The following is a 27103-nucleotide window of genomic DNA, read 5'->3' as shown; positions in this document are numbered from 1 at the left end:
TTCTCGTAAGAATGTGATGACCGGGTTGAGATTTTGGGGGCGCCTCTGTGCGCCTGGAAGCTTTGACGTATCAACTGGGATGGCCTACGGTTTCTTGCGCCCAATATATAATACGGATATTAATATTTCAATTTGTGTGGCTTGGCCTTGGAAGTAGTGGTGAGAAGAGAAAACTTCTGTCAAATATGATAGTCTCAACCAATAGTCGACGGAGGCTCCTAATATCTGACACGAGCCGGGATTTGATATCAGCTGCAGTTCTGGCCGGCAACCGCTATTGATGAAACAGGACCACACGTCCTCGGCTCTGAACTTGACAAGATTGAGAAGCAGCCTCACCAGTCACGACCCGGGAAGTACCTGCCGGGATTCAGGCGTCTTGAATCACGAGTGAATCACGATCAGTCTAATAAAAAACGAACCCACACCATGACAATAGCTTAGATCCATGACAAGAGCAAGCTAGCGCGGAATGTCTGTGGCGTGAGGACTAGTAGTAGCAGACGGGAAGTGGGATCGTCGACGGCGATGCGTGGCAAACAATGGGAAGTGTGGGAGCGAGGTGGAAATGGCTCCTGCTGGGTGACCTCTGTAGTTACCCAATGACATGTTCTCACGGGACCAAGTAGGGACGCTTGACCTTGGAGGAAGCAGCGTGCCTGGATGGAAGAAGCTTGGTCGAGGTTGTGAGGCGGATAAGAACGGAGAGTCGCTTTCTTTGGCTAGATTCCAAACGCACGCTCGGACGCGCCGCGGGACCCAGCCGTCGATCTTGAACTGCCAAGCATACCTAACTGACAGCATGTACGATAGAGCGGACCGTCGACGCCTGTTGGTGTGGGCACTCGCCGTAGCAGCACTAGCCAGTACTCCGTATCGGGAGCACTCCGACGACAAGGGCGCCATCCTGATAAACGATGGACCCGGTAAGGAGTACGGAGTGCAGAATAGTATCATGGATGGTGTCGAGACAGGGTCCTCTCGCAACAGCCGCCGTCAAGGGAGGCGCCGCCGAGGTGATGGATCATCACGACGATCTTTTGGAGACGTTGACCAAACGCCCTTTGATGTTTCTCTGGTGGTTGCGAGTCCATTTACTTGGCTGCTGCGAGCTGAAAATGACTGTTGTGGCTATGGTATGAAATCGATTGGACCCTTGGCACCAGTGTGAGCCATTGGAGGCCCTGACCTACTACCGAACGGGATCGATGCGATGCGATGCGATGCTGCGGGGGGCCGCCTTCAACTTTGGCGTTTGTGATAGTTGACAGACTTGGCTGCAGCTGACTTCAAGCTTGAGCAAACCTAGCCTTTTCTTGAATCGTCTAGGGTGCGTACCTTAGTCTCGTCAACTGACTTGCCTTGAAGGACTTGTCCGTCTGAGGCGTACCCAAACTACCGCGCTCGTTACCCACGGAGGCAGTGGGAGGGATTAGGCTCCATGTCGTACGCAAGGTTAAACCCTGCGGCCAATGTCAATGTCGGGGGAGAGGACATTTTCAGTACAAGTCACTACCTGGGTACCTAGATTGGATTCCTCGGCTCGACGGAATGTGGCCATGACCATTCCCATTTGTGGAATCGCTTCATGGACGACGTAGCAAATAACGTCTCTCGCCATTGCCACCTCGACAGCGCAGAGCAGGAGATGCTCCGGCGGCGTATCCGGCATGAAGGATTCCGAGGCACAGCGGCCAGTAAGTAACAAGCGTGATGTACGAGAGGGGGCTCGTGGGACAAGGATATCCGTCCCAAGTTGGAAATGCAGCTGGTTGCACTCGGCACATCAGATCAGATCAAGCGAGGGAGGGGACTGCATTCGGCTAAAATGCTGTGCCACGAATCGAAGCACATTTGACCTTGCAGACATGCTCTCTCCCCAAAAGAAAGCTAGCATTAAGCCGCCCCGTGGGGGAACAGGGAAGGCTGCTTTTGGGTCGACCAAGTTGCGCGACTATGCCAAGCTGGTGCAGCGGTTGTTGAGTAGCATATATCACAAATCAACTCTTGTTCGTCGCTGCAGGGGGCAAGCCAATTACTGAAGATGAGCCAGATAGTAGTGCGTGAGACTGGAATAAGTAAATGCGCCTTCATGTATGGACCTTCGCGTATGTATTCGCAAGTGCCGGGTTGGTGGTGATGGGCATGAGGAAGGCCCCTTTGAGCAGGGAGGGGGGTGGACGAAAAGTGACGGCTGATGGTTTGGCAACTCTCATTAACGTGATAGGTTCGAGAACAGACAGTCGACATGCCACTCGTGCCTGCACATGCCGGGGCCAAAGGAAGGTTGAAAAAACAAGTAACGGTTGGCGCAAAAGATGGCTTAGACGGAGAGGGGAGAGGGGAGAGGGGGCAGGGGCAAGAGGCGCAACGGTAATCTCGTGGTTCGTGATGCAGGGTAAGCATGACTTCCACATGAGGCGGATGTTGAGCTTGAACGAACGAGTCTAGCCAGGCTCGCGTTACGTTTGAGAATTGGCAAAGCCCGCTCGACCCGTGTGCAGCTTAGTTTTCGTGTTGTTTTCCACCTTGAGAATGGCGTACGGGGTACCGGTATGATACTACATACAGGCTCTATTGTGATGCCGGCACGCCTTGCATGTGGAGCGACCAGTTCAAGCAGGGCTTCGAAAAAAAAAAAAAAGGATGGCAAAGGTCAGAAACCGATCTTCTGATTAGCAAAATTGCATGCTGGTGGTGTGTGGACAATGTGGGCTTGAGCTTGGTTCAACTAACGACAGAGCACACCTAGCGGCTGGAGTCGCTCTGGACTCTGGAGTGATGGTCTCGGACCAGCTCAGCACTGGCATTGTCCCTTGTCCCTGGAGCAGGTCGTGGGCCAGGTCACCCGGTGTGATGGCAATGCGGCGCACGGAGTCCTAGGCTGGGAGATGGCATCTCTGTCGTCGTTTGTGGGAGACTGACGGAACATTTCGAGGCGGGAAGCCAGCCACGTAGAGTGGAGCTGGCGGCTGCAGCGCTTATTGCGGCTATGCCCGACAGGGAAAGAGGGAAAGTACAAGTACGGAGTACCGTGTCCGACTAGTAGGCGGGCATTTCATCATTGGGTGTCCATGACGTGCCATGTTGTAGTTGCCAGACGTCATTTGCAGCATGTTGTGCTTTGCCGTGCCGTACTGGCCTCCCCAACAAGGAAGGGCACGTACAGTGCTCGGTAGAGTCGTGAATGAATGAATGATGATGGTGTCGGGTCTGGTCTGGCCTTGTCTGGTCGGATGGCGGTGCCGGCAAAGGTACCTACCTCGGTACTTACCTACTAAGTACCTAGGTAAGTAGGTAGGTACGTGGAACTTGGAAGCAGCAGACGCCAACAGCCGTCCGCCTGGCTGCCAGCTGCTGCTCAAGGCACCCGCCCCCGCGCCTTCTCTCTCTCAGACTCAACACCGCGGACGACTCCTCGTCAACCCTGCACAAAGCTCACATCAACACGAACCACTTTGGAGGGCCCAAAAAACGGCGCCGCCCCTAGTTGCCTCCCTCCCTTGGCTTCACATGTCGTTGGCACCATGGCTTGGGGCCAGGCCCATCCCGACAGCCACGGCATCAATCAAGATGGCGTCCTAGGTCCTGTCCCAACTCCCAAGAAGCAGTAGCAGTCCCTGTCCGCTCCTCCAGCCCGAACTCTTGGTCCACCACCAGCATCACCGGGCATGTGCGCACCCCAGAACTGCCCCTGGGTCCCGGCGTCGCCCTGGTCACAATCCCGAAGCCAGCTCGAGGCCTGGAGGGCAGGCCAGCATCGGAAGCTCCATTACCCCAGCAACTCGGTGGCCGTCCACATGACGCTCGGCTTCGGCGAGACGTTCGTCTACCTCAATCTCCTGTACTACGTGAGGTAAGAATCCCCTTCCCACAGCGGTAGCGGTCGACGGGGCTCCCAACTTGCCGCCGCCGCCCCTGCTTACGCCTTGTCAGCACCCTCATGCTTCACCGCGAGTACTTCCCCTTCCTGCCGACCCCGGAGTCGGAGCCACGGGGTCCAGTCGACCAGCCCATGCTGGGGGCGCCCGCCCCCGAGGGCTGGTGGGACGACAGCTCCCGACTCCTCTTCGGCGCGGCAGAGCACATCGCCGCCATTCTACACGAGGCCTCCGAGTGTGGCGTGCATCTCATGACGCCCTTTGCCGGGTTCTGCGCATTCTCAGCCGGCTACCTCAACCTCTACGTGGCGAAATACCCCCGAATGAACCTGGGCCGCAGCCCGCGAGCAAGCGACTGTCTCAAAATGTGTCTCGACTACCTGGAAAAGTTTCGACTTGTCTGGAAAATCGCCGACGGATGGGTAAGCCGCCCGCAAGCATGACACGACCGTGGCCACCGTTGCGCTAACATTGAGAGGGCGGCACGCGCAAGATCAAAACGATACACCATGCATCCGTGCTCTACGAGCGAGCAACCGAGGACCGGACACGATACCAGGGGCGCACACGAGCAGACTTTGATACTCTACACCAGTCTGTCCACGAGTTCCGTGTCGTGGATAGATCCGACGCGCATACTCGGGAGATTCGGGGCGCGGAGCGGCCCTCGGCGCAGGCGACTTGGCCGGTTCAAGGGCACGAGCACGAGCACGAGCACGAGCACGAGCTCGACACTAATACCTTGTTGAACCAGCTTTTCGCGGAAGTCAGCAATAACCTCGACGAGCAGGGGGCCTGGTCTCAATGGTGGCCGGCGATTGATCAGGTGGATCTTTAATGAGCTGCGTAATTACATCCGGGGTTTTTTTTTTCGTTGAAGCTTCCAATGAATGAGTGACGACCTTTGATTTTTTTGATTTTTTTTTTAAAAAGGGCTGTAATATCTGGTTTTCTATACATGTCCTATTTTTATTTCCCGGTCTAGAAAAACAGTCAACAGATAATGCACCTCTTCATATGGCTCCCCTCCCGTCACCGCCAACAAATGCATACCTGTCGCGTCAACCATTCGCCGTTTCTCCTTCCAATCACGCCTTTGCAAAGACCTTTCTCGAGTTCATCAGGCGAACAGCAAGCATAAAGAGCATGCCGACAAAAGGCGCCACAACCACGCCAAGAGGACGTTTTTTGAAGCAGCTAAAAAGGCACGTAAATGGCGTCTGGATTCTGTACTAGATCTACTAGAAATTTGGGACGAGAAGGGTGTACATTATAGGCGAAGAGGTTAATAGCGTTATTAGGTTGAAAATTGGCCCGCCTTGGTGTCCGGCCCGCCTGGCTGTCGAGCACCACCTTTGGTGGTGAGGGCTTTTGCTAGCCGAACCACATAAAGTGGGGCGGGCACGATTAGTCCAGCCTACCTACCGAGTGCCTCAAGCGTTGCTTCGGGCCCTTCCACGTCACCAAGGGAGCCGGACGGCCTCAAACTTGGCTGGTGTCTGCGTTGCGCTGCAACGTCAGGGGCGACATCCGGCGTTTTCCACGCACGATTCCGGGCCCGATCTGGAGCCCAGTGGAAACCGGCTTTTTTTTCTATCGCTGCCCTTTTCCTTCGTTGGCTAGCGTTCGCCTTTCCGAGTTTTCGCACCAATAATCAATCAGGCTTCCTGATTCCCGGAAGCCTCAATTTGAAACTACGGGGGGGTTTAAGTTCGGGTCACCTCCGTTCCCACTGCTAAAAGGCGACGGACGGCTCGGGTCGCCTCCTCTCCAGCCCGAGCGCGCTCGATACCGTCAAGCAACCGTTTTAGCTGGTTGGCTGGCGCTTCCCGCCGCGGAAGACGAGGAGGGCTCCGGGTCAAGCTGCATCCCGAGTGGCCAGCCGGCTCCAACCCTCAACTCAAACTCTATCGCCGCGCCTGGACTTGGAGTATGTAGGTATGCAAGCACTCAGACGGTGGCCAAAAGGGCTGAACCGGGCGGCCAGTGCCACATTGCGTCTCGACCAGATGACGAGTCTTCAAGAGGCTAGTCGTCGATGCCCTGACATTTGGCCGCACACAATCGTCTTGTTTGAAACACGAAACACAGGGGGTGCGCGCATGCTGCAAGCTACAGTGCAATAGTTGTTGTGAACTCGTGGCCGTAGCATTCTCCACGCAGCCGCGCGAGTAGTTTCTTTTTTTTTTGGCGGGGAGGGGAGGGCTCTCTTTTCCTTTCTTTTCTTAGCAATCTCTCTCCCCTGCCTCAAGCCTACCCCAGAGGCATGTACGGCATGTATGTTTGTATGCATGTATGTGCTAGTTTGTATGGCCGCTTCTCGACAACCACAGCGTGCCTTGCGTCAACGTAAACCATGGGCCAAGAATAGGGAAGAGAAAGTGAAAAAGGAAAATACATGTATGTGCACGCCTAGACTCTTGAAACGTCGTCGTCGTCGGAGCACACGAGTGATGGTCTTGTTGAGCACACAAGTGACTGCCTTCTTTGTTGCCGCCCGCGTACGGAGTATCTTGACACGTCCGGCTCGCGTGCGGGCAACATAGAGAAATAGAGCTGGTAAATACTCCGTGGTAGAAAGTTTAAACAACAACAACAACAACAACAATGCTGTCGAGTCCACGTGCAGCAAAATCTCTGTTGCAAATCCACACACCCGGGCCCGGACCAAAGAGATAGAGAAGCTGGCTGGCACTCGGCAACGACCCTACAGCTACAAACAGCCTGCAGCATGCGATCTGACGGCTCTTTTTTTTTTTTTTTTTTTTTCTTCTTCCCTCTCGGCTTGTCACCGGCCGTGCGCAGTCCAGTCCCTCGGTGATGTGTCAATTTGCCATGCTGTTATTGACGCACGAATTGTCTGGTGGCGCCGCTGCATGCAGCACACAGACTACAGACTACCCTTCGTACATGATTCGGTGCACAACACAGCTTTTTTTTCTGTAGCAGACGCCAGCCATTTCGAGCTGGTGCCTGGCTGGACACCGAGTACTCCGTACGTTGCGGTGCGAAAGAAGGAAAGAAAAAGGCATCCAATGGCTATCAAATGCCAATCATACTTGATAGCCCTTCACTTGGTGGCTGATAAAAAAAAAAAAAACCACAAGAGGGTTCGCCGCGCCTTATGGTGGACCTTTTTTGTGCGAATATATCATGACGTCTTCTTCTCCTTTTCCTTTTTTCGTTTCCAAATCTGGTCGTCTCCTATGCGTTCCCCATGCATGCGTACGTATAACAGGCTACCTGGCGTCTGTCGACCATCAGCATCCGGTCCGAGCTCGGGGGACGGCAGTAAGGGACGAAATTGCAGTTGACTTCAACGAGCCCTATCGTACCGACTACACCGGCCAAGCTTGGCGCAATATCATCATGTCCGCATGATGGCGAGCCAGCAGCGTCGTTGACTGCCAAGGGGATGATGCCGCCGAAAGTTGCCGAGTAGTTACGTGCTACTGTGCACTAGGACCTGTCGATGCCGACGACAGGTGGCAACAGACAACAGTCCGTATCATGGTTAGCCACACGCATGTATCATGTAGCAGACCCCAGCGACAGGAGACTCGAGAGCGCGCTGAAACAAAGCCCAGACGTGAAACCGGCTGTTCTTGCTGGGTTGCTCTTTTTGCGAATGGTGCGCCAGAGTTCCATCACCGCCTGCTTCCGTAATGAATAGACGTGGTGGTACCCGGAAAATGAACGTGACCTCTTCACTTACCCTCGACCCTCGACGTGCGTACATCCGGAGTACTCCGTGGTTGATAGCCGTGTATGGGAGGAACCCAAAACAGCTGTCGACGCGAAAGCGACAGGCGCCTGAATCGCCGGCACCGCTAGTTGGTAGCGAGCACTTGAGATGCCATGCAGTCGGAGTAGGACGTAGTACTAGTCGATAGATGGCCAATTTCGCATCTGTGGACAAAGCCGGCGACGAAAACTCGTCACCGTTGCATCCAATCCCAGTCCAAGTCATCCGCGCAAAGACACGCCAGCTTTGGACCCTGCGGGAAAGACGAAAGACCATAACCGCCAGTTCGCGTGTATCAAGATAACCGCCCCGATGAACAGCGGCCCAGCTAGGAGTCTAGGACCGACCATGGCCGTGAGCACACACGGGACCCCGAGACACAATGACTGTGCGGTGCTGCGACAAGAAAATTTCTCCAGGTATACTGGCTAGTCATGTGGTTGGATGGCAGCAGCATCGTTCCGCGCAAGACATTATCTCCATCACACAGCATCTCATCTTGTGCTCTTCCCGGGGGGGCGAGGACGCACCACGGGGCGAGAATTTTGCACATCGACCCCCATGGTTTCACCTACACTGCCACGTAGTTATTTACTTACTTGTTTAAAAATAATAAAACACCACTCGTGTGCGGAATACCAAGAGGATCGAATATATGCCAGGATTCGGTTAGTTGTGTCAAGTTCTTTCGTTCCCTCTTTGTTCCTCTCGTTAACGTCGTAATGCCACGCCCACACACGCCCCTTGAAATTTATTTGCTGGGCGAGCCAGAGAGATTTGTTTTTTTTTCTTCCCTTTTCACCGGCCGGGGCCGTCGTGCCGTGCGCATGGGCGCTGGGTCAAGGGGCTCAAACTGCGTTTTTTGCTGCAGTTTTACAAGATCCAGGTAACAGGATTTATGTGGCCAACGTGGTGAGTACCGTGAAATGGCGCCAATGAGAAACTTTCCTCACGCAGCAACGACCTTGTCAATAATTGGCCACGCTACAAGTCTCGTCTGATTGTGCTGCAACTCGTGCCTCCCGATCGGATGACAGCCACGGCAACAGGGTCTCAGACATCGCTTGGCCCGCGCAAGAGGACCATCAGGGTCTCGTGACGAAACGGCGTTAGCAGGTCCAAAGGTCTGGTGAGGGTACGGAGCACGGAGTAGTTGGGCAGTAGTGCGGTGGTGTGCATAGTACGGGTTTGCGAAGCCCCAGACAGCTCGCCCGAAAGTCTATCCTCATCTCTCGACAGTACCGAGCATCTAGTTATAATTGGATATCTAGCCAAGATGCGGACAACAAGAGAAGCGGCTGATCCTGGCAAGATCGGGGAGGCCGGATTGGGTAGAGATGACCGGGTCGGCCAAAGGAACGTTTGGCGTTTCCCCTCAGGCCTCAAGTCACGTCCAAGCCATGTTGTCGCCTTGTCTGCAAAGAGTTGCAAATCGGCCTGCTGGCCCAGGCAAATGCAAGATCCAGACCGGAAGGCCATCCTCGATCAATTGTCAGTTGCTAGGTCTCGTCTCGGCCCAATCCCCTGGGGGACCTGCCTAGCTGCGGTGTTGTGCATTTTATGGCCCAGATGGGCTTGGCCCAGCCCGTTGGGTTGGCATTTGGCTTCCTCTTCGTCCCGGAGACCTTGTAGGCTTGTACTCCCTCCTTCCCCCTTGGATTGACGATGGTGGTTATTGCTGGGAGAGGAGGGGGGGAGGGCACCGAGGACACCGTACTTCGTATGCGGGCGCCAATGAGGTCGAGGTGCTGTGGGTAAACACGACGATGAAACTAGCAAAATTATGCCACGGCCACGGCTGGTGGCAGAGTCTTGGACTCTTGCGTCAGGCTGTCAGCCTGTGTGTGGTGCTCGGCAACAAGTGGGCAGCAGAATTCTCTCGTCTCGTGGAGACGCATGCCCAAGGCCCACGATTGGCAGAACCAACAGAGGCACAGACAACACGGACATGGGCCGTGGACCGAGTACTAGCAGTGTGTGCCGTACCGTACGGAGTATGTGTGTGTGAATGTCTCTGTTGCATAAACCTGGGGAAAGCAATCTACTGCCATTTGTACGGAGCAGTCCGTAGTTGGTTGGCGGATTATGCCACGGGGGAGGCGGAAACCGACCAAGCCAATCAATCAATCAACCTTGGTTTTTGTACCAGCATCCAACCCGAAGGAAAATTGAGCTGCTCTAACTTCTCTCCGCCCGGTCGAAGTTGATTTTGAAGCCACCACACGCCCACACCCCCCTTAAGCGGCGTTTTATTGGCCCAACTGAACCAGGACGGGACCATCGTCATCTATTTTGCCAAGTTCCAGATGGCGCATGTAATAACAATGTTGACGAGGTTTCTTTGTCGTTCGTTCAAATCGAGTTGCGAACTGCGGGGCTTGCTTGCTTGTGTCAACTCTCGAGTGCGAACTTGCTATTTCTATAGTGGTAGAGGCACAAGTTCCCGGTGTCGCGCGCCGCCACCGCCATCGAGAACGGGGAGCAGGACGGCGTCGGGTACCATACAGGTGAAGAGTGAAAAAGGTTACCCACGAGTAATGGATGGTGCGTGGGTCGTTGAGGACGATGACCATGACTATACGGAGTAACGGATACTCGCTCCCATGGATGATGGGTGCTACCGCAGCGAATAGTGCCACTCTTCAAGAACTCAACACAAGTTGACTTCTGCCATGGCCCATGGCCCATGACCCATGACCCACAGCCGTACATGCCATTGTCCCTCGCACCGTTCGTCATGTTGGTGGTACGTATGTGTGATACCTGTCACGGATAATCCTCGAGGGCTGCATGACCAGGTAGCCGGGTTATGGATTCTAGTTTACTCCGTACCAGGGCATCGGATTCCGCAGACGGGTGCCAAGTCCCTCCTTCAATTCGCCCAGAGACTCGGGACAGCTTCAACCAGAAAGAGAGGGCTTGGGACAACCTTCCCCGTCAAATCTCGGTCTCCCGGGGTCCTCCTGGTCGAGGCGGCACTGTGGCTGCGGTGCTCCCTGCCCACCAACCGGCCGCGACCCTGGCGCTTGCAGCTCGCCTTGTTCATTTCGTCCGTCTCACTCGACTTGGTGTTGTTGGTGGGTGGTGTTGTTCTCTGGTGGGAGGACTGTGGCAAGCGGCACCTCGTCAGGAATGTCTGCATCCTGTGACCAAGCAACTTATGAACCTCTTGGCCTCGCATGTTACTAAGCTTTCTCTTACTTGTTGATCGTACATATGTCTTGTACATACGCAGCCGCCCTAGCTTTCCCGCAACCCGGGCCGGAGCCGTGGAAGGGGTTCCGTGAGAACTCAAGTGAAGCCATCAACATACTTACAAGTTTGCCCACAGGCGAAAGCGACACTGTTACCTCAGTTAACATGTTGTTCATCTTGTGATTGCTAGTTCATGCAGGATACTTGCGTTTGCAATCTTTGAAACGGGCGGGTCGGTCCAATAGTACAAGTCTCTTGGGCCATAGGACCGAGATTCCATTTGTGCATGGCCCCCCTTAACCTCCGTTGGACTCTAACTTCTATCACATCTCGCCTGCGTGTGAATGAATCGCGATAAATTTCAGCCGCTGATGAACCATGTTCTCTGTTCGTTATGTGTTATGGCCCATGGGCGACGGTAAGTGTGCCGGACCAGGTGGCCATTGCTTCGACTCAGTTTACTAATCAGCAGGACGCACGATGCGGCCCGTCTGGACTCAGGAGTATGGCCAGAACTCGCTACGATACCACGACAGATCCTGGCCAACGAGAATTCCAATAGCACATTGGCGGCCAAGGAGACAAAGACGATGGTTTCTGAGCACCTGAGTTGGCTTGTCAGGTGCAAGTATGTGAGAATCCAGCAGTTGAGAGTAGCTGAGACTGCCATTTCTGATTCGGTCAAGGTTCTTCTTTCCCATCCGCCTTTCTCGCTTCGGTCGGTTCAAACGAGTAGTACGTAGTTATTCGCTCCCGAAAGTCTGGTTGTGGTTGTCCGGAACCCGGGTGCCTACTCCCCGGAGCGAGACGAGTCTCATCTTTCACTGGCGATGGGCCTACTGCTCAGCTGCCACCCATCCGCGTGAAATAGAAAACCCCGAGCAAGCACCACTCAACTGCACAAGCAGCTCGTTGCGTATTTCTTGTCACCCCTCGCCACTCTGTCGCAACCTAGGTCTTCGCACCATGGACAACTTCTGCATGAGGAGACGCAGTCCTAGGCGGAATTCATTGTCCATCAAGTCAAGCTGACCCGTCAAGTGAATAGGATTCGTCTTGGAATAACCTCCATGCTACTGGGAAGCAGAGGAATCCATACTCCTCCCAGTGACATGGTAGTAATTTGCTGGAAGCAGTTGGGCCAAGGGCTAATAAATACGGAGTAGCTGGGTCGAAAAGAATCTGAAATGCCGAACCCAACAGAGCTACGGAGTAGGTTGCTGCTTCATACGAGCACCAATAGCACCAAATCTTTCTCGCGGGGCTGGTGCTGAGTGGGCGAGAATTCCAATGTGTCACAACAGTGGCTGCCTCCATGCACGGCGTAAGCGATGTGTCAAACTTGACTGCCGGGGCATTGTTGTGTGATGCCTTGGGTCTTTTCTGCACCATTGTCAATTGAAGCCCGAAACGGGAAGACTTGACCCACTCTCCGTCATCAACACAGACCATGTCTGCGCGGTAGCAGCCATTGTTCTCTTTTTGAACTTGTCAGGGAAAGTGGTGTTCTACAGAAGGCAATTCTCCTAGGGAACATACAACGGCCATCACAAGCCCTAGCACTTACAGAGCTACCCACACGTCTGGGATTCGATGGGCCTGTTCGTGAATTTCGAAGGTTTTCTACGCCTCCCTGTTGCCCCAGCTTCAATCCATGCAGGTGCATCCCGTGATGGGGACAGGACGCGCCATCCAAGGCAACAGCGGTTTGGGTTTGGGCCGATGATTATCGAGATTCGCCCTGGCATTGATTATCTCGTCTTTTCAAGGGATTCGGTGTCGTGAAGTTCGCCTTGATTCCAACTGCAAAAGCTCTTGGATAGATGAAGTCGTCAAATATGGCCGGTGACCGTTGAGCTTACCCTGTCCACCTCAAATTAGCACTTATGAAAGAGAACAAGGCCCGTGACAAGACAGGATGACGGCGGTACGTGTAACACCACATATTCGCATCCAATACGGAGTACTCCGTAGATTAGGCCCACTTGCTGCTTGCGCCAGACGAACTAATCAAATACATACTACTCCGTACCAGCCGCGAGTTGGTGGATTTGGGTATAATGAATGGGTCGTGCTCCCGTTTCTGCCTTGGCCAGTGCAACGATCTGTTGTCCATGTTGTATGTTGTCTTGTATAAACTTGTGCCAGCTCTCTGAGGTTGCATCAAAGTCTTTAGAGTAGGGTTTTGGGCTCGCAGCTACTCCGTACCTCCAATGTCTACGCCGGACATGATTATTGAAGCAAGAAGCAAGAGCGAAACCTTAAGGATCTTTGGTATTGACCACTTTAAGATTTCAAACACACAACACCTTGCCCGCTGGGGAAACTGAGGGGATTCTCGTCATGTGCCTGCCTCGATGCTCTTTTTTGACAACCATCTACCATGTTGAATGAGCTTGGCAAATCAGGCCAAAAGTCTAAGTACAGTGGCCGGTGATAGATGTGGGCGATGGCGAACAATAACGTGCTCGGGTCGGATTTGTGCCATTGCAAGAACGGTCTGAAATCGTGCATCCCGCCCCGCGTCAAGGGCATCTATTGCCCATCAACTGATATGTCAACTTTGGCCATGCTGGGCCAGTTCCGAGTTCCCATCACTAGCCGACGAACGCCCTTGCAGGACGGCCACGATAGGCCCCGATGATAGGCTGAAAAGCTCTGAAGGCATCAGAGGTCCAGTCCTGGTCCAGCTGAACGCCGTCAGGTCTCATAATTGGACTGTCAAAGGACTTGGGGCAGTCGTTGGTGGCGGGCAGACCAGTGTTGGTGGTGTACACGGTGCGGTGCGTGAAGCTGGGACGCTATGCACTTGTTCTGTGCAAGCAGTTGCATTTTTGATTGAACGATGCGAGATCCATGATCCCGGTTCCTTCGAAATCTGAGGTCCCATCACGAAGCGGCAGGTGGACCCCTGACGCCACCATCTTGAGAGGCTTTCTCTCTCGAGTCTCTGGTACTGCCTTTACCTACTGAGATATGTCATGGGGTATTTAGCACGTCCTGCTTTCGAGGATTAGCTCCGAGAAACCCAACCAAAGGCCCAAGTTTCTGCTGCAATTGTGAGTGCAGATATGCAGCTTTTGCAGAACTACCGTGAAAGCGACGGAATGGGCGGAGGCTATATTGTAGGCGAAGTCCTATTGAGTGTGCTTTGTACTTTTGGTGTCTCTGAACTTGAACACTGAAGCATACTGTATTCCCAGATCACCCCTTGCCATGGTCTGTGATGATTGGTTTGACTCAAGGTTTCGTGATTTTTCATCGGTGGCAAGTAGGTGGTGCTGCAAAGGTAACTTGCGACTCTGCTGGTGCTGGGTCTATGTCTCAAGGCCGGCAAAGATGTCAATGGAGCCTGATTGAGAGGAGAGCTCTAGGCTGAAAGTAGCAACAGGTTTCGGTGTTTTCCCCCCAAGTCGGGAGATCTACTCCGTAAGAACCTAAGTTTGTCGGACATTCGCGCCGCCGGACCATTTTGGTACAAGGCCCCCAGTTACTGATTTAGTAATCGAGCTGGAAGACCACTTTTTCCTTTGGCGCTGAGCGCTTTGCGGCTAACTGTTACAATTATGACATGGCCCCAATGATCATCGTAAACGACCAGAAACCTGAGTTATCGCCGCCGGCTTTCCTTGTAGTCTTCTGGGAGCTTGGCGTTCGGAAGCAGGCAGCCGAAAATGCTTGCTTAGAAGTTGGGAGACCGCGAATGATGTGCCCTGGGAGGTACTAACTACGTTACTGCTAGATGCAACATGCTAGTACTCCGTAGTAAGTGCTGGACTCGGCCAATCGTCAAATCAGGACCGAGACATGAACTCTACGTTGTATGGCTGGTAGACATAAGAGTACATCGACTAGTAACGTCAACGCAATGCGTTTTACGAAATGTTTCTCGTAATCTGGTAAGCAAAACGTTACAGAAGTTTTCGAAGTCTTCTTAAATATGAATAAAATTCTGCAGACGACGTTGAGAGCTACTGAGACGAAGTCAGTTGAGTTGGGACGGGAGAAATAAGGCCCTCTGTGCCCGCGTCTCTTTTTTTTGGAGGGAGCGGGGAGGTCCTGTTTCTCCTCGAAAAGGCGGAGCATCAGCGATGACAGGGAACCACTACGAAGTTGAAAGTGGGACAGGTCGCCAACACAAAGCTGAGACTCGCATAGGGGGGCAAAAATGGCGTGTGGAAGTAATTTTGTGCAAGAGCGGCGATGCTTGGTTCGCCTCATCCAGCTGAAAGGGTTTGTTAGACCAGCATTGATGGCTGTCTCCATAAGACTCCTCCGTACGGAAGTGTACGCTGCGTACGACACGGCGTGCCGGTGGCTGTAGGGCCACATTCCATACCCGTAAAAAAATCATACGGAGTACGTTCGTTCGGTAGGGCCCATCACCTAGGGATGGTCAGCAGGGAACTTTGGCGTGTTCATTGTCGCGACTGGCAGCCACTGACTTACTAGCCACAGAGCGCCCGCAGCACACACACAACACAACAAATGCAGGACAATTTCGGATGGACGGGCTCGACGACTGGAGCGTATGGCCTCGAAGCCGCGGTGGTGATGGCGGTGGGAGTAGGGCAGAGCCAAGAGGGTGGAGAAGGAGTAGAAGGAGTTGGATAGCACGGGCTCGATGAATTGATGACTGCACATGTGGGTGGATTGAATGATGGGCAGGCATCCCTGGCCTAGCGCTCTCGCGGGACCGACCCTAGCCTAGCCGAGCAGCCACCAGCCGATTTAGGGCGGGCGCGACCCTGGCAGGAAGGCAGCCGGTGACCAGGGCCGTTCTCGCCCCTCGCCTAGTGGCAGCCAGTTCAGCGGAAGCCAGGCCAGGTTGCGCCGAGTACACCTGCCAGTGATCTGAGTGAGCGAGTACTTGCAGGTACTAACTACCTGATCAACATGTGCGAGCTGGCATTGCATGATTGACCAACCTCCACTCTGTTTGGAAAGGGCCTCAAATGGTCCCAAAGTCGAGGTTGCGGTTGCGTCGGACGAGATTCGGGCTGCGATGCGATGAAAGGGGAGGCGAGCAGCCAACCAGACCGGCGGGCAGGCACTGACTGGCACTGGCTCTGGCTCTGGCACCGGCTCTGGCACTGGCTCTGGCACTGGCTCTGGCACTGGCAACAAAGATTGTTGCAGCTGCCCGCGCCTGTCTGCAGCTGTCTGCAGCTGTCTGCAGCCGTCTGCTCCGCACCAACCATTCAACCATTCATGTTCGGGCCCTATCTGCGGAGTGTGGGAGTGCCGACATCAAGCAATTACGGAGCACGAGGTAAATTAATTACCACACTCAACCACAGTGCCAGGCCATCGAGCGCGGGACCATTGATGGCGCTCCCATGTTGGTCTCGCCACCACATCTCGCACATTCGGGCCCAAACAGCGAGCTAGACATACCGAGTGCTGATGCCATGACTGGAATCACTCGAGACAGTCAGAGTGCATACGCCGATTCAGGTCCCCCAATATTTATCCAGTTAATTCCATCTAACCTGTCCGAGATGCGCCATCGGAAACAATCAAGTCCCGGACGTGTCTGTCCTAGCATGACGCCAGCAACTCCCTTGAGTGCGCCGTACCTAGGCCCTAGGTAGGTACCTAGACAGTTGCTGGTTTGCAACGTTTTGCGGCTTCATCATCATCTGACGACATCGGTAGGCCATCTGCAGTTCAAGGTCGTCGACATTCTGCACCTTGTCAAAGCGGTCAAGTTCTCCATGGGGCTGTCGAGCATTATCTCAAGAAGCCCGACTGTTCAAGCCTTGAACACTCAATAATTACCCAAACACTACGCACACACGAACCAGTATTACGACCACCTCTGCCGAGATTAAATCGTTGCGTGGCCCAGTTCGTTCCAGCTCGATTGGTCTCGATGCCAGCTCGCCCACGCCTTCCAGAGAGTAGTGCGCTCTGCGCTCAGCCTCTTCATGGCGCGCCCGCCAATCGTGCTGACTTGAATTTGATCAACGGCCAAAGCCGTGGGCCCGGTCTTGTTATCCCAGGTTCCCAATGGACTTGGACACGTACCGGTTGGCATGGCCAGTCGTGTCGATGTTCCAGTGGCCAATTCGGTTGCCGCTCCATGTGCTCCATGTCTCACTGCATTTCGAAGCTTGCGCATGCACATATGTATGCGTACGGAGTGCCGCAAGTATGCATCCATCCGCACTCCACACGCAGAATATGCGACTTCTGTGGTCTTAACGGCTGCTTGTGCCAACAGACCAAGAACCTACTACCAAGGCCCTGCTCCTGTTGCAACAGCGGCCGCCGCCCTGACGGGACACATGCTAGCCACTCCTTACTGGACGAAAGGAATTTCGAGGCACCACCCAAGCCAAACGGCGATTTCAGGGAGCGGCCAAACGACGAGCTGGCTGCAACTATCTCTGAGCCATCTGACGATAGCGCGTGATTGTCCGGGAAGCGCCAGAAATCACGTCAAGTTGGAGATTGACAGAGTATGGAGCATCCTTGAGCGACGGGTCGGGACTCGGAAGTATTGTGTCCTTCGTCCCTCTCGGCTCTGACTCTGAGCCGCGTTTACATTCTGGCTTGGTCAAGCAAGCACTCAAGTGACTTGAAGGCGCAACACGGAGTTCGTCCAATGCCCTGTCAACCCATCACCCTGTCACTCTATCTATTGTACATACGGAGTACGGAGTATTGCAGAGCACAGAGTAACGTCGTCTGCGCACTTGAAGCGCAAGCGGCCCCATATCATCCCGCACCCGAGTGCTCCGCCGAGCCCTTGTCGCAGGCTCCCAGCCTTGTCTTCCAGCTGGGCTCAAGCTCCTGTTGCTCATCTAAACATGCCCTGCTCGCCGTTCTCTCCCCTCCTAGCAGCGGCTCCTTCTCGACACACGCCCCAGGCCACCCATCATCACCTTGCATCCGGACCAGGCCGACCCCTTCAGACTCTCTTGCGCCCGACTTGACTCACACACCCCTCCCTCCGGCCGGTAGCGTCTCCTACCCGCTATGTGGGGAGACGGGGGTTGTTTGACCTCTCAGCCTGGCGTGTACACGGAACGATACGCCCCCATGGGGCCATTTCAGACCCCTGATGGCTGGGATATCAAGCTGCTGTGCTAGAGGACCAGCTTTTGGGGCCGCATCTATGCAGCCATTTTGAAGCCAAGATCTTGCCATGTCCCGACCAGTCGGACCCACGCCTAGGCTGTTGTAACTCGTCTCCTCCATCTGAACGTCGTTTAGCAAGATACAAGTAGTGCTAGCCTCCGTTGACCTCAACTACATAGGACACCCCCCTTTCCCCAGCAGAGCTCTCAGACCCCTCTCTGAACCTCATCACTCTCAGACTTATATATCATGCCCCTTTCCCTTGCCGCTTGGATTTCGTCATTACAGAGCCTTGTTGTCACCAACTATTGTCTTCGTCAAGGCAAGCCGGGCAAAATACTCTCAGTCTCATTGGGAGCTCGTTTTCCGCTATAGCTACTGGAAGTCATACCGGCTACTCTCACCTTTCCCTCCCAGCCTACCAGTCTTGTTGCGTTACGATACTGTCCTGCTACCGGTCCGATGGCTCTCACGGCTACACCAGCTGTTCCGCACAACTGGGGGCGGTGGCCACAGCAACTTCCTCACGATTTTGGCATCATGGAAGCGCCGTTTATGCCCTATGACTCTCGCGGAAACTCAGCTCAGATGCCAAGGCCCATGCCGCCCCAATATGTTGTGCCTCCTTCATACAGCTCGGCGCCAATGACATCCATGACCACTGCTCACTACCAAGCTCAGAACGCCTACGCCACGTATGCGCCGTATCAGAGCCCTCCGCCGTCGACTCCCGTCGGATCGCCTTTTAAACCCGAGTTTCAAGACCGCCCTCACCCCCTTCCAATGGGACCAGATTCTGAGTCTTTGCGCGCGGCTTCATCTCGACGAACATCGAGACAGACGAGTAATGCTCGCCTGCATTCCCCAGCCCGGAGTGACTCCAACATTTCCGTCGCACCCTCAGCTACCTCGAACCCAACCGCCAACTCCAAGACCATCACATACAACGAGACCATTAACCCGGCTGATCGCATCAACTTTGAGACGGATGTGGACGAACTCATGAAGGCAATTCAATCCAAAGAAGAAGCGAGCAATGAAGCGCCCGGGCAGACCTTGACCCCCGCCCACACACCAAAAGCTGAGATATCTATGGATGTCCAAAGCCCAGCAAACTCTTGCCATGCTTCTACGACTGCCTCTGAAGTCAAGCCAAAGAAGAAATGGGTTTGTGACGGCCCAAATTGCAACAAGCGATTCGTTCAGAAGACACACCTTGACATCCACCGCCGAACCCATACTGGCCTTAAGCCCTACATCTGCACCAAAGACAACTGTGGACTTACCTTCTCCCAACGTGGAAACCTGAAGGTGAGTATATTACGCTCAGAGGTGGGGAATACTAAAGCTGACCGAAGGCCTGTTCCCAGACTCACATGCGTCGTCACACTGGTGAAAAGCCATATTCTTGCAGCATCTGCGGCAAGACGTTTGCCCAGAGAGGAAATGTCCGATCCCACGAAGAAACGCACAAAGGCCTCAAGCCTTTTATCTGCAGGCTCGATGATTGCAACAAAGCATTTTCTCAGCTCGGTAACATGAAGACCCATCAGAACAACTTCCACAGGGAAACCCTCAAGGACCTTACCGCGATGTTCGCCAGATTTGTGCAACAGGGCGAGGTCCCGGACGAGCACCAGGACCTTTTCGAGTACTTCAAAGAGCACTACAAGAACAGCAATAAAGGCATCAAAGGACGCGGCAAGGCCAGAACTGTTGCTGTCAGGAAGCCCAAGGGCAACCCTCACCAGAGTACTCCTGCAGTGCCCATTATGGCAAACCAGTTTTCGAATCCCCACATGTCCAACTCGGCTCCGGGATATGTTGCTCGAAGCTTCGGGGTGTTTGGGGCTGAGCACGACCACGCGGCAAGCAGTATGCTCTACGAGGACGAGCATGCCCGGCAGATGGCTTTTGCCAACCGCCTGTACTAATAGCACGAATTCCTTACACGACGACACGACAAAACCCATATGGGACACCGGCACCTTGCGCAAGGCTGTTCAACACCCTGGTGTTCCCTTATGATTGAAATGAACCTGTTTATACAACTGATAATGGCTGTAAGGAACAGCCTGGTATCCGCCATTCAGTTTTCCCCTCACCATTTACGCATAATGTAATGCAGTATCCTTGTACGAGGATCAGTCTGGGCGGCCTATATAGAGAAATTCGTTTCCACCATTTCCCAAAAAGCTAAGCAGGGTCGGCAGCCTTCAAACCAGTTTTTTTTTTTTTTTTTTTTTCATCTTATTTTTTTTCAGCTAAGCATTGGGTATGGCAAGTGTGTCTGCATTTTTGCAGAGAACAGAAATCGTGTGGGTATTATTACATTGCGGGAGCATTGGGATATTGGGTTTGAAATTGACCGTTTGATAATGAAACGACTCGCTTTGGAGGAGTTTTCATACGCCTCCCGCTATGTATGGAGAGGTTGTTTGAAACACGTTTTGTTGATGCGGCTAATCGTTTTGTTTTTCTTCTGGGTTGCCTGGGCAAGTTGTTACCATTGCATCATTATACCACCACCTGTTGGACTTGTTGGCACGTCACTACCATTTATCTATGTATGAATATGAACTGGATCCGCGGTTCAACCACTATGGGGTGTCCGTTTGTAGTGTGCTATGATGGTCGGTATTTACGAAGAGCTACTTCGTACACATGCGGGGAAGGGGGCCAAGAGTGTTTCTGGGTGCTATTCCTGCAATGGGGATGCCCACTCGAGACAAAACACCATAATCTATTTTGATTGCTTGCTCGCTTGCAACATGGATCAAGCGCCGGGATGAGAAGTCCGATTATGCCTGTCGTATCTGAGGGCTTTTGCGACGGGAATCGTCGACTGCTCAGGCCCATCGTACCCTGTACGAGGAACTGCATGTGCATACAACATACTTAAGTACAATACACTACAACCGGCACTCGTCTCCGCTCCACTCAGACACCATGCAGGGAGACTCTGAGCAGGATTTTTATTGTCCAGATGGCGTCTCCCACGGCGGTCTGGTGTCTTGCTCAGGCCTCTTTACGACGGCCAAGAGGTGCGTCCTCTATCAAGCCGGATTGGTGTTGACAGGGGAGCACCGTCATGGATGCCAAGCGAGCCAGGGCCGGAAAGGCAGCTACATAAACAAACCGTACATAGATTCATGGACGGGGTTCCCGTGTACCGGGAGCATGGATGTTCCTTGCGTCGATTTGTCAATTTTGAGTTTCTTTCCGGCGGACCGGGTTTGCTTCCCAACACTTCCTGCGGGTTGGCGACGACGCAGCCAGAGGGCGTCCAGTCATGTACGTGTGGTGGTTGTACGGTATAGCTGCAACTTTGGGACGTGGTCCGCCCCGGGCCGCCCGCCCAAAAGACATGGAGGGACACAGGACTCTCTGGGCGTTGTGCTGCTCCTGGTTGATGGGTCGACTGGTCGTCGTGGTACTGCTGCGCTCCCGATGCTGTGGCATAGGGAGCGGTCGAACCTGGTTGCTTGGGAAAAGGGGGGGGGGGGGCCGCTATGCGATGTCGGGACGAGGCAAAGTTGGACCATGTTTCTTGCTTTCGCTGCACGAGGACGACTGTGCCCTCAATTGGGATTCGCAACACAACTTGTGGTGCTGGAGGGGATGGAGATTGCCAGCCAAGGTGGTTCATCCGAACTTGGAGGAGGGGAGAATTTCGACTATTTACGGAACGCCACGCAGGTTGGAGGGAGACGGCATTCAACAACCATCGGGCCTCCCCGAGGTGGTTCTGGCCACAGATGACGAAGGACGGATGACGGAGTCGAGCTGGGGTTGAGCCAGGGTTAGTTCCAGCTCGTCCGGTTGAGTGTGGCGCAACTCTGCATCTGGCAAGTTGCATGGACAAGGGCTCGGGGGCGGGCTGAGGGTGCTTTTCCATCTCGACTTCTGTGTGTTTGTGAAGTCGCGGCATGACCGCTAGTTATGCGCTGGCAACTGTTTTTGAACAGAGTGCAGGCGAAGGCGTGTCGTGTCGGCAGGGCAGGGTGAGTGAGGGTGGCTCGATGTCGGCGGATGGCCAGGAAGAATCAAGAGAGCGCCCAGCAAGACTTGCAGATGTGGCAATCTCAAGACGGACGTCTCTTGGACTGCGAGTTGCGCAGGTCTTGGTAGCCGTGTCTGTCAGTCAGGCCGGGCGGGTTGACGAGACAGACAGACATACAGACAGACCTGCATACAAGCAAGCTTCTGGCGTTTGTGCTGCTAGACATGGTTGTCGAAAAGATCGGTCTGCATGGGTATACCAGATCTAGCCGTCATTTCGGGACATGCGGGAGCATTGCAACATGGTCGATTTCACCGCCTGTGAACGGGGGGATCCTTCGGGTTTTGATCTATCGGGGAAGCTGCATCCATGACAAAGCACTGCTCACGACGTTTGCACCCCGTGCAGCAGTGCAGCGGTGCAGCAGCTGCAAGTCTCACCATCACGAGAAAGCGTGAATATCGTGCGTCGCCGTCGGACGATGACTTGGCTTTACAGAGAGTGTTGTTCCAGGACGATATAACACCCCTGCCCCTGCCTGTCGGTTACTTAGCGATGATCAACAGTGCCAAATACGAGCTCGGCCAAGCACCTTTGTGTATGTATGTCGCACCCGGAAATCGTCTCGGTCCGCATAAAGGTGCAATGCTTTTCGTTTGCAAGACCAAACACCCAGCCTCGCCAACCTTGCTGAGCTTATCAGTCTGCACTCCACATCAATCGCAAAGACAGAAGTGGCGGACAGGAAGCTCCGCCAAGGCAAGAAATAACATAGTCTTCAAAGTCCTTCCTTGCCCGTCCGAGAGTATCTTGGAGTCTCAGACAGGCGTGTGAAACCCGGTAGTCTTTGCGCGGCCGGCGGGTGACCATGGCCCGGATCGTTTGGGAAGCAACGACGGTCGGGCGAACAGAAAACCAAACTGACTGGCCATTTCGAAAAAAACGGGAGGCTAGGCAAGAAGGTTAATTTCAAGTCTCTGCAGCAGGTGCTGACCAATGTGAACAGAACAAGTGCGGTCTGAGTTCCGGGATCCAGGCGATACCCCCTCTCCATCTGAGACAAACGTGACGTTGCGGAGAGAGGCCTTGCTGATGACGAGGTGATGAATTCAAATAGCACTCCAAGCTTCGACTGACAGCGGCTTTTAAATGATGATTTTGGGTATAACAGTCGATTACAGGCATTCAAAGGCTCCATTCAAAGGCTCCATTCATGGCTCTAGCTGCGCCAACAGGGAACGGTCCAGCCACATCCGGACTATAGCGCTAGCCTCCATGCAAGGTTGACACGAAGAGTATGTTATCGCCGCTCTTGAGTTCATAAGACTCTTCCCCTTCCAGTTCCCAGTCCGCGTCGTTGATGAGAACTAGGATACCCGGCCGGCTGCCGTGGCCCAACAGCCCGGTTAGCGGTACTCGAATGTGCACAAACGGCAATGACGGGCAGCACAGAAAGGAGAAAGAAAAACAAAATCAAGATGAGATACTGCAGACTTTTACCCGAAAAGCTACTTGAGCAATTCTCCTTGTGAAAATCCACTCCTTTTCGCCCACCTTCATCCGCAGCGGGCAGGACTGTGGATGGAAAATGACTTCTCACAACGGAGAGGGGGCGTGCGAGAATGAGACACAAAGTTGAAAATCGACGTACAGATGGTCATCCAGCACAAAGAGTTCCTTGCGTGTGTCATTCATGACATTTTGGCAAAGATGATGGATCAGGAAAGCGATATTGGCTGGCTGTCCCCCCTTGTCCTTGATGGGCAGCCTCAGCGAATGGTGTCGTTGGTCAGCAAAGAGCATCTCTAGGCCTCCTCTGCAATCGCAATGGTTAGCCATGTTCTAGCATCGTCATGGATGGAGGACCGAGAACGGGGGATGCATGGATCTGAATCTCGACGGGGACAGACGGGTTTGTCATCTCGATAGCGATTGGGCGGGTTGCCATGTTGCAAGGACTGTGCCCCTGGCTCGTCGTCACGGCTGTGGTCGCCGTTGTCCGGCGCGGGAAGAAAGTGAGGACTTACGAAAATTCGACGGCCACACTTAATTGCCCGTCGGGCGGCGCAGTTTCCGGTGTAGCCATTCTTCTTGCGGCAAAACATTGACAAGCTCGAGACGGGGCGTTGATGATGGTACTCCGTCCCGGCTGGGGAGATGGAAATTGGTGCGAGGAGTTGAGGGACCAAGCTTGGCAACAAGCATTAGCAGAAAAGCATGGCTGCGTGCGCAAACTTTGTTAGTGCGGATGGGCCTTTATCGATAAGCCGGCTGCTGCCTCCAACTACCCAACGTCCATTCAAGCTTGCGTAGCCAATCAGATCCCGCGATGGACATAATTTTCGAACTCGCGTGGAATGCTCTGCCGAGGAACGCCAGTCGACATGGACGGCGACGGGCTCTGGGAAGAATATCTGTCTGCTGGTGCGAACAGGCAGGCTTCAGTTGCTGACTGGAGCAGGAATGGGTTATTGGCTTTTGGCGCCGATGTGAACATTGCCCTCTGGCGTCCGGCCGTGAGTTGTCGACAATCGCCCTACCCTGACGGTTTGAGATTTGTTGCCGTCATAAACTGACTCCAAAAAGGCCTATCCGCCTCGTGGGATTGAACGTATTTTAAGCAGTCACCAAGAAGCAGTCAAAGCAGTCCTTTTCCTTCCCCAACACGACGAGGATGAGTCGACCTACATCGTGTCAGGCTCTGATGACGAGACTCTCATCTTGTGGAAGTCAACCGGTGGTGGCCACAGCTTTCAGGTTATCCGGTCGTCGTCCGAACACGCTGCTCCTGTGAACTGCATCACAGCCGTCAGGGTCGCAGATGAACGAGCTAAATGGATCATCGCCACTGGAGCTGCCGACGCGACAATAAAGATGTGGTCTTTTGAGAATGACCACCTGCAACTACTTCAGTCGATAAAGACAACACCGAAATTCTTCCCATTGGCTCTTTCTCTAAGCGTCATTGACGGCGACGTGCTCATTCTGGCAGCTGCCGGCACGCGCGAGACTGTGCAGATTCTCACGGCAGACCTCAATTCTCCGCGCATCGACTTTAGCCTGCAGGCGACCTTATCTGGACATGAAGGCTGGGTGAGATCCTTGAGCTTCACAAAGCAGACAAGCGAAGCTGGTGGCGATCTCCTCCTGGCATCAGCCAGTCAAGACAAGTACATTCGTATTTGGAGGATTCACCACGGACCGGAGCTACCGGCTCTGGCAGCACCTGGGTCGGACCCTTACGGCGGTGCCTTTGTTCCCGGAAAGTCCCCTTCAAACAAGGCGCATCGTCTGAAAACAGCGGGCAAGGAGTTTTGTGTGACGTTTGAGGCACTTCTCCTGGGCCACGAAGATTGGATTTACAGTGCAAGATGGAAAACGCGTGCTGACGGCAAACTGCAGCTTCTCTCAGCATCTGCCGACAACTCCCTGGCCATCTGGGAAGCTGACCCTGCCTCCGGAATCTGGGTGAGCATTGCAAGACTAGGCGAGATCAGCAGGGAAAAGGGCGCCACGACAGCAACGGGCAGTGCTGGCGGTTTCTGGACCGGACTTTGGTCGCCGTCTGGCGACTCCGTCGCCTGTCTTGGCCGGACTGGAAGTTGGAGGCGGTGGGAGCACGACTCCTCGACCGACACGTGGGAGCCATGTGTCTCCATCACCGGTCACACCAAAGCCGTCACTGGCATTTCTTGGGCCAAGGGTGGCGACTATCTCCTGTCGACCAGCTCCGACCAGACATCGCGATTGCACACACGATGGACGGCGTCCGACGCCGGCACTTGGCATGAAATGTCTCGGCCGCAGATTCACGGATACGACTTGAACTGCATCGACTCACTGGGGGACTCTCGATTCGTCTCTGGCGCCGATGAAAAGCTCATGAGAGTCTTCAGCGAGCCCAAGGCGGTCGCGACACTGCTCAGGAGGCTGGCAGGCTTTGGACGTGAAGACGTCCAAGACATGCCAGATGCGGCAAACATGCCCGTCCTTGGACTTTCCAACAAGGCCATCGACGCCGTCGCCGACGACCAGGAAATACAGCCCGTCGACGACGGTGACCGAGAAGCGATGGACCCCGCCTCGGTGGTCAGGAAGTCGTACCTGGAAATCGACCACCCGCCCTTTGAAGAAACGCTGTCGAGGCACACCCTGTGGCCGGAGAGCGAGAAGCTCTACGGCCACGGCTACGAAATCTCGTGCCTCGCGGCCAGTCATGACGGCAAACTCATCGCCAGCGCCTGCAAAGCCAGCTCGACGAACCACGCCGTGATCCGACTGTTCGAGACGGAGAAATGGACAGAGATCCGACCACCGCTCGTGGCACACTCTCTGACAGCCACTCGACTCAGGTTCTCAGTCGACGACAAGTACCTCCTCAGTGTCGGGCGCGACCGACAGTGGGCCGTCTTTGAGCGAAACACGGACATCGACGCCATGTACCAGCTGCTCCAGTCGAACGCCAAGGGCCACAGCAGAATGATCCTCGGCGCGGCCTGGGCACCGCCAGCACAGGCGCCTCTCTTCGCCACGGCAGGCAGAGACAAGCAGGTCAGGATCTGGTCCTCACGGGCAGGAGAAGCTGGAAAGCTGCGCTTTACTCAAACCGCCAGTTTCCCCTGCGGAGGCCCCGTCACATCTGTCGACTTCCTGTCGACCGTGGTCGGGGAAAAGCTCGTGTTGGCGGTCGGAACGGAGGCGGGCAAAGTCGGCATCTGCTTGGTAAGCGAAGACGGCCAGGCAGTGACTGAATTGCCATCGCGACCAGAGTAGGTTTCTAGCGACACAAGCAGCATCCGACGAAACGTCCCGCGGCCACGGCTGACTTTTCGACAGGTTGAATCTTCCCAGGGCAGTGCTCCAACTGGCTTGGAGACCGCCGACGCGCGAAATCAACGAGTCTGTCTACACGCTGGCAGTGGCTGGCGAGGACAGCTCTCTGAGGTTGATCTCCTTGAACGAATCCCATCTACGAGCGCTGTGAATAGACTGAAGTAGGAAAAGTATATGCGTCTGCAAAAGAAACGAGTGTGTCGACTTTTTTGTCCAGGTGTTTCCAACTCCGGCTCGGAGTATGTACAAGTCCGTCTACACGCGCGGCGACCCCCGTGTTGAACCAGTCAGTCCTAGTCCATGTTGGGGCATTCTCTTCGCCGGGGATGCTGCCATGTCTATCGTGTGAGTGGGTGAATG

The 27103-nt window shown here is 54.3% G+C and overlaps 3 protein-coding genes across 3 annotated transcripts; all 3 read left to right on the top strand.

Annotated features, from left to right (window-relative positions):
- Positions 1 to 3671: 3671 nt before the first annotated feature.
- MAM_06431 (uncharacterized protein) lies at positions 3672 to 4719 on the top strand (the record flags this gene model as incomplete). The annotated part of the gene is made up of 3 exons (XM_040825229.1): positions 3672 to 3856; positions 3937 to 4303; positions 4360 to 4719. 3 exons carry the CDS (start codon positions 3672 to 3674, stop codon positions 4717 to 4719), a joined length of 912 nt encoding a protein of 303 aa, XP_040676885.1.
- A 13650-nt stretch (positions 4720 to 18369) lies between these two features.
- Positions 18370 to 19841, top strand: MAM_06430 (Zinc finger, C2H2-type/integrase, DNA-binding protein; the record flags this gene model as incomplete). Its single annotated transcript, XM_040825228.1, has 2 exons — positions 18370 to 19218; positions 19278 to 19841. The coding sequence occupies 2 exons, from the start codon at positions 18370 to 18372 to the stop codon at positions 19839 to 19841; spliced, it is 1413 nt and encodes a 470-aa protein (XP_040676884.1).
- Positions 19842 to 24294: 4453 nt separating this feature from the next.
- MAM_06429 (elongator protein 2) lies at positions 24295 to 26894 on the top strand (the record flags this gene model as incomplete). The annotated part of the gene is made up of 3 exons (XM_040825227.1): positions 24295 to 24426; positions 24497 to 26679; positions 26747 to 26894. 3 exons carry the CDS (start codon positions 24295 to 24297, stop codon positions 26892 to 26894), a joined length of 2463 nt encoding a protein of 820 aa, XP_040676883.1.
- Positions 26895 to 27103: the final 209 nt, after the last annotated feature.

Source organism: Metarhizium album (assembly GCF_000804445.1).
Source record: "Metarhizium album ARSEF 1941 chromosome Unknown scaffold_20, whole genome shotgun sequence".
In the NCBI taxonomy this organism is placed as follows: domain Eukaryota; kingdom Fungi; phylum Ascomycota; class Sordariomycetes; order Hypocreales; family Clavicipitaceae; genus Metarhizium; species Metarhizium album.
The sequence above is the reverse complement of the archived record's forward strand: the minus strand, read 5'-3'. Positions and strand labels throughout refer to the sequence as shown.